Source organism: Triticum dicoccoides, chromosome 3A (genome assembly GCF_002162155.2).
Source record: "Triticum dicoccoides isolate Atlit2015 ecotype Zavitan chromosome 3A, WEW_v2.0, whole genome shotgun sequence".
In the NCBI taxonomy this organism is placed as follows: domain Eukaryota; kingdom Viridiplantae; phylum Streptophyta; class Magnoliopsida; order Poales; family Poaceae; genus Triticum; species Triticum dicoccoides.
In genome coordinates this window covers 100462430-100470388 of record NC_041384.1, presented here as the reverse complement: position 1 = coordinate 100470388, position 7959 = coordinate 100462430, and the positions used below count along the sequence as shown (strand labels likewise).

At 43.7% G+C, this 7959-nt stretch overlaps 1 protein-coding gene across 1 annotated transcript; it reads left to right on the top strand.

The window, feature by feature from the left end:
- The first annotated feature begins 3267 nt into the window (after window positions 1–3267).
- LOC119272028 (protein FAR1-RELATED SEQUENCE 1-like) lies at window positions 3268–5211 on the top strand. Its single transcript, XM_037553631.1, has 2 exons — window positions 3268–3552; window positions 4786–5211. The coding sequence occupies exons 1-2, from the start codon at window positions 3277–3279 to the stop codon at window positions 5209–5211; spliced, it is 702 nt and encodes a 233-aa protein (XP_037409528.1). The 5' UTR covers window positions 3268–3276.
- Window positions 5212–7959: the final 2748 nt, after the last annotated feature.

Here is a 7959-nt window from a genome sequence, read left to right as displayed (position 1 = left end):
GAAGTACCATCCTGGTTCGAGCGTCCTTAACACAAAAATCAAGCTCGTCAAATTCAACAGTAACATGATTGCCATGAATTAAACAACGAACGGAAACAAGGTTTTTAATAAGATGAGGTGACACAAGTATGTTAGACAAAGTAATAGGCATGGAATTTGAAGAAAAAGAAGTGTGCCCGACATGTGTGATTGGTAGTGTGGAACCATCGCTGACAATGATGCAGCGGTCGGTGGTGGCAGGAGTGAAGGAGACAAGATTATCAGGATGAGCAAACATGTGAGCCGTAGCCCGGTGTCCATGTACCAATCACCGCCTCCAGTGTAGTTGTTCGGTGTAGGCGCGATGTGCAGCGTGGCGAGGAGCGCCGGATCCCAAGGCGTCGGTGACAGGGTCGGCGAGGGCAGCGGTGGGGCCGCAGGGAGATCATAGGCGCCGCTCAGCTGCGGCAGTGGGTATCCTCCGTACGGCCGCGGAGCCGCATAGTACACCTGATGCGCCGGCGGATGATGACCCACAAGTATAGGGGATCTATCATAGTCCTTTCGATAAGTAAGAGGGTCGAACCCAATGAGAAGCAGAAAAAAATGATAAACAGTTTTCAGTAAGGTATTCTGTGCAAGCACTGAAATTATCGGTAACAGATAGTTTTGTGATAGGTAATTTGTAACGGGTAACAAGTAATAAAAGTAAATAAGGTGCAGCAAGATGGCCCAATCCTTTTTGTAGTAAAGGACAAGCCTGGATAGACTTTTATATAGAGGAAAACGCTCCCGAGGACACATGAGAATTATCGTCAAGATAGCTTTCATCACGCTCATATGATTCGTGTTCGGTACTTTGATAATTTGATATGTGGGTGAACCGGTGCTTGGGTACTGCCCTTATTTGGACAAGCATCCCACTTATGATTAACCCCTCTTGCAAGAATTCGCAACTACAAAAGAATTATTAAGGTAAATCTAACTATAGCATGAAACATATAGATCCAAATCAGCCCCTTACAAAACAACGCATAAACTAGGATTTAAGCTTCTGTCACTCTAGCAACCCATCATCTACTTATTACTTCCCATGCCTTCCCCTAGGCCCAAACAATGGTGAAGTATCATGTAGTTGACGTTCACATGACACCACTAGAGGAAAGACAACATGCATCTCATCAAAATATCGAACGAATATCAAATTCACATGACTACTTATAGCAAGACTTCTCTCATGTCCTCAGGAACAAATGTAACTACTCACAAAGCATATTCATGTTCATAATCAGAGGGGTATTAATATGCATAAAGATCTGAACACATGATTTTCCACCAAGTAAACCAACTAGCATCAACTATAAGGAGTAATCAACACTACTAGCAACCCACAGGTACCAATCTGAGGTTTTGAGACAAAGCTTGGATACAAGAGATGAACTAGGGTTTGAGATGAGATGGTGCTGGTGAAGATGTTGATGGAGATTGACCCCATCCCGATGATAGGACCGATGGTGATGACGATGGTGATGATTTTCCCCTCCCGGAGGGATGTTTGCCCGGTAGAACAGCTCCGCCGGAGCCCTAGATTGGTTCCGCCAAGGTTCAGTCTCGTGGCGGCATAGTTTCATCCCGAGAGCTTGCTGATGATTTTTTCCAGGGCGAAAGACTTCATAGAGCCAAAGATGGGCACCGGAGGCCTGCCAGGGGGCCCACGAGACAGGGGGCGCGCCCGCCACCCTCGTGGATGGTGGGTGTCCCCCCTCTGGTGCTTCCTTCGCCCAGTATTTTTTATATATTCTAAAAATGACTCCCGTGGAGTTTCAGGACTTTTGGAGTTGTGCAGAATAGGTCTCTAATATTTGCTTCTTTTCCAGCTTAGCATTCCAGCTACGGGCATTCTCCCTCTTCGTGTAAACCTTGTAAAATAAGATAGAATAGGCATTAGTATTGTGACATAATATGTAATAACAGCCCATAATGCAATAAATATCGATATAAAAGCATGATGCAAAATGGACGTATCAACTCCCCCAAGCTTAGACCTCGCTTGTCCTTAAGCGGAAGCCAATATCGAAAAATATGTCCACATGTTTAGAGATAGAGGTGTCGATAAAATAAAATACGGACATGAGGGCATCATGATCATTCTTAGAACAGCAACATATATATATATATATATATATATATATATATATATATATATATATATATATATATATATATATATATTGATACTATTCATCACCTAGGGTGCAGAATAAGTTATTCTTCATCTGAGGTAATCTTACGATCATTTCTGAATTAAATTACATTTGGAATTCAAATAGTTACATTTCGATTGATTCACTACGTAAAATTTGGCATAAGAAAATTAAAATATAGATCATAATACAAGATAATCCGCAGTTCATGTGTATTTTACACTATGTTTTTACGTTTGTAATTTTAAATAACATAAATTTTTTTACGGCGATTATATATTTTCTTACGGTCTGTTTTTACGTCGGAAATAAGACAAGAATTTACGGAACGTAAAACTACGGTAATAAAATAGAGGGGGTGAAGAATAACTATTCCTCACCTAGGGTGACGAATAGCGCGATATATATATATATATATATAGTCATATTATTTCTTATGCTAAAGTAACAATTCATTCACAATTTCAAGTATGAATCAGAAACTTCATTGAAAACTAACAAACTATAATCTCACTCATTGGAGCAATTGCAATTTATCATAAGATTTTTTCCTCCTGCGGTAACTTTTCTTTGGTCCTCCCATCCCGACAGGTTATTCCCTTTTTTGCAGCTTATTTGGTTCGCCGTCGTCTCCATCGTTGACCCCGTCGCTCGACCGGTCATAGAGGGAGGCTGCCATGGGAGAGCGCTCCCGAGGAGGATGCGGATCGGTGGACGGATGGACAGCTCTTCCCGACGAGGTGAGTCATCACTCCATCGTGGAAGCACCTCCGCGGGAGCACACTGTGGCACCGGAGGTAGCTAGTGATGGGAGCGGCTACCATGGGCGAGCAGTGGCCATGTCTGCTATTTGCCTCTGTTTTCCCCTCTGTTTTATCTATTTTTTTGGATTTGTTTAATACAAGTGTTCGCTGAAATTTCCCAGCCGTAAGACTGCCCCAAAAACTTACATTCCTGCCAAAATCCATACTACGGTTCAAGATTCGCGGCCGCAGGTCGTGCGACTGGTATTTACTGCCCCACAACGTGCGAGTGGCATTCTTTCAGTTTTCAAGGGGGGGTGGGAGGGGATACGCACCCGGCGGTTTCGCTCATGGACTCGTCTCCAACCTTCCGCCGGCGAGAATCCGAGGACAATGAGCCTTCTCCGATGAGCTTTGTTGTGCCTGATAATGCGCCTCCTCTAACGTATTTCTCGACGCCATACCATGGCGTTAGAACTTCGTCTGGCAGCGGCTCAAATTTTCCGATTGGCGGCGAGAACTCCACTGTGCGCCATCCGGCGATGCACACATCCACGTTGATGCCGCCGTGTACTGTTGAACCAAGCGAGATGATGACTCCAGATCCCAGCACAAGATACATACATGTATGTTCCCACTCAATTTAGTACCTAGTGTCTGACTTTGCTGATGTACATACCTTGCTGTGCATACCTTGCTGTAAATTTCAGTATCCAGTGTTTGGGGCAGGTCTGTTATTCATCTCTCTTTTGACGAATGAACATTAGTCAGTGGAAGATGCCTTGTATTTTGATTGAACTTTAGTACATGTTGTAACTAGATAGCATTATCAGGATTCAGTTTTATTCATTCTTAGGATGTGGCGTCATTATATTGTTGGCTAGCACACTGCTGAATGGCTTCTTTCGACCATACTGTTCAAGGAAGGATCCATGGATTAACTAAGTACATAGCTAAAGACCATCTAGTGTATGCCTGAGCTTCGGGATGGAATAGAAAATCTATCTTTCTGACCTAGATTAACCACTGGTTGAAGCATTTGAAGTTGTATATTCCTACTTCAACAGTTGTTGTTCCAAAGAAGACAAATAATTGAAGGCGCTCCTTCTAGGAACACCCCAGATAGGCCGATAGGTTCAGCTCCGACAGTCGTTAAACGGACCACTCGCGCCTAAGACTGATACTGTAGCAATAGCAGTGTATTGTACATACTGCAAACAGAATACTAACATTATTGGTTATAGTACAATAAGTATATGCACTAAGCTTTCAATCTTCTTTTTCTTGCCAACTTATTGTGATAAGATAGAAATAAATTACCTTCAGAACATTTGTTTTGCCCAAAGTATGGACAAGCCTGAAGCTGCAGCCTGCTCAATGGTTAAAAGCTGATATCTTGACCGTCTCTCCAGCTTCTGCAGGCAGTGGAGGGATAGACTTTAGATTTTTGGTGTCCTGCAGGGTCAGGAAGGCACACTATATTAGATTTTCTGCAGGCATGCTAGAAGGCAGGTTCTGTTGAAATGCATAACTGCTTTTATCATCAGTCTGCCACAGCAAACAAACAACACCCAAATAAAATTTACTATTCACTCAAGATTCAGACTTTCTTTCCCAGACACTTGACATATTTTTTTACCCGGTTTACATAAACATAAAACATCACATTTGCTTAAAAACAAGATAGAAATGCCTAGTGTTATGTCCAAATCTGTAGATGTCTTCTTTTATTTTTTCGGTATTCTGTAGAAGGCCGATATGCCTAGTGTTATGCTTCTTCATGAGATATATAGTCATCGGAATGGTCATTCGGATGAATGACAAAGAGTATCTAATGTATGCTATGAATATGATATCAGGGTAACCAAGTCCGCGAAGATTTTGTCCCAAAGGAAAATATGGCTTTCGTCACCGATGAGGAAGGGTATGAATTTTATCAACAATATGCAAGATCAGAAGGTTTTCGTATTACCAAGCTCAAGCGGAAGCCGATGTCGCGTCCGTATGCATGCTCCTGGGGAGGTCCCAGTACATTTTACAAGCCTGGGGAGGAACGCAAACGTGCGAAAATGTCCAAGAAGGTTAACTGTGGGGCAGCTGTTAAAATCAAGAAAAGGGGGAAAGAATGGATATATGAGAAAGTGATGTTGGAGCACAATCATACTCTGAATCCTAATCCATCTGAATTGAAGCACATGTATTCACATAAGAACAAAGATCCTCTTATCATGGAGGTTGTTGATGATCTGCAGACCTATGACATCTCTGAAGGAAATATGCCCTAGAGGCAATAATAAAGTTATTATTTATTTCCTCATATCATGATAAATGTTTATTATTCATGCTAGAATTGTATTAACCGGAAACATGATACATGTGTGAATACATAGACAAACATATAGTCACTAATATGCCTCTACTTGACTAGCTCATTAATCAAAGATGGTTATGTTTCCTAACCATTGACATGTGTTGTCATTTGATTAATGGGATCACATCATTAGGAGAATGAGGTGATTGACATGACCCATCCCGTTAGCTTAGCACTTGATCGTTTAGTATTCTGCTATTGCTTCCTTCATGACTTATACATGTTCCTGTAACTATGAGAATTGTGTAACTCCCGTTTACCGGAGGAACACTTTGGGTACTACCAAACGTCACAACGTAACTGGGTGATTATAAAGGAGTACTACAGGTGTCTCCGAAGGTACATGTTGAGTTAGCATAATTCGAGATTAGGTTTTGTCACTCCGATTGTCGGAGAGGTATCTCTGGGCCCTCTCGGCAATACTCATCACCTAAGCCTTGCAAGCATGTAACTAATGAGTTAGTTATAAGATGAAGTATTACAGAACGAGTAAAGAGACTTGTCGATAACGAGATTGAACTAGGTATTGGATACCGACGATCGAATCTCGGACAAGTAACATACCGATGACAAAGGGAACAACGTATGTTGTTATGCGGTTTGACCGATAAAGATCTTCGTAGAATATGTGGGAACCAATATGGGCATCCAGGTCCCACTATTGGTTATTGACCAGAGATGTGTCTCAGTCATGTCTACATCGTTCTCGAACCATAGGGTCCGCACGCTTAAGGTTTCGATGACAGTTATATTATGAGTTTATGTATTTTGATGTACCGAAGGTTGTTCGGAGTCCCGGATATGATTACGGACATGACGAAGAGTCTCGAAATGGTCGAGACATAAAGATTGATATATTGGACGGATATATTTGGACACCGGAAAGGTTCCGGAGAAGTTTGGAGCCCCGGGAGGTTACCGGAACCCCCCGGGAGGTATATGGGCCTTATTGGGCCCATGTAGGAGGAAGAGAGAAGAAGCAAGGGAGGGGGGCGCGCCCCCCCAAGCCCAATCTGAATTGGGGAGGGGGGCCGGCCCCCCCTTTCCTTTCTCCTTCCCCCTCTTCCTATTACTACTACTAGTACTACTTCCTAATACTAGTACTCTTTCCTTCCCCATCCAAATAAGATAAGGAAAAGAGAGGGAAACCTACTTGGAGTAGGTTTCCCCCTCCTCATGGCGCGCCCCCCTAGGGCCGGCCACCTCCTCCCTCCCTCCTTTATATACGGGGGTAGGGGGGCACCCTAGAACACACAAGTTGATCATTGATCGTTCCTTAGCCGTGTGCGGTGCCCCCCTCCACGATATTACACCTCGGTCATATTGTAGCGGTGCTTAGGCGAAGCCCTGCAACAGGAGAACATCAAGATCGTCACCACGCCGTCGTGCTGACGGAATTCCCCCTCGGCGCCTCTGCTGGATCGGAGATCGAGGGTGCGTCATCGAGCTGTACGCGTGTCAAGAACTCGGAGGTGCCGGAGTAACGGTACTTGGATCGGTTGAACCGGAGGACGTATGACTACCTCCTCTACGTTGCGTCAACGCTTCCGCTTCGGTCTACAAGGGTACGTAGACAACACTCTCCCCTCGTTGCTATATCATCACCATGATCTTGCGTGTGCGTAGGAAAATTTTTGAAATTACTACGTTCCCCAACAGTGGCATCCGAGCCTGGTTTTATGCGTTGATGTTATATGCACGAGTAGAACACAAGTGAGTTGTGGACGATATAAGTCATACTGCCTACCAGCATGTCATACTTTGGTTCAGCGGTATTGTGAGATGAAGCGGCCCGGACCGACATTACGCGTACGCTTACGCGAGACTGGTTTCACCGTTACGAGCACTCGTGCTTAAAGGTGGCTGGCGGGTGTCTGTCTCTCTCACTTTAGTTGAACCGAGTGTGGCTACGCCCGGTCCTTGTGAAGGTTAAAACGGAGTCTATTTGACAAACTATCGTTGTGGTTTTGATGCGTAGGTGAGATTGGTTCTTGCTTAAGCCTGTAGCAGCCACGTAAAATTTGCAACAACAAAGTAGAGGATGTCTAACTTGTTTTTGCAGGGCATGTTGTGATGTGATATGGCCAAGACATGATGCTATATTTTATTGTATGAGATGATCATGTTTTGTAACCGAAGTTATCGGCAACTGGCAGGAGCCATATGGTTGTCGCTTTATTGTATGAAATGCAAACGCCCTGTAATTGCTTTACTTTATCACTAAGCGGTAGCGATAGTCGTAGAAGCAATAGATGGCGTAACGACAACGATGCTACGATGGAGATCAAGGTGTCGCGCCGGTGACGATGGTGATCACGACGGTGCTTCGAAGATGGAGATCACAAGCACAGGATGATGATGGCCATATCATATCACTTATATTGATTGCATGTGATGTTTATCCTTTATGCATCTTATCTTGCTTTGATTGACGGTAGCATTTTAAGATGATCTCTCACTAATTATCAAGAAGTGTTCTCCCTGAGTATGCACCGTTGCGAAAGTTCTTCGTGCTGAGACACCACGTGCTGTGATAGGCTCTACGTTCAAATACAACGGGTGCAAAACAGTTGCACACGCGGAATACTCAGGTTATACTTGACGAGCCTAGCATATACAGATATGGCCTCGGAACACGGGGACCGAAAGGTCAAGCGTGAAT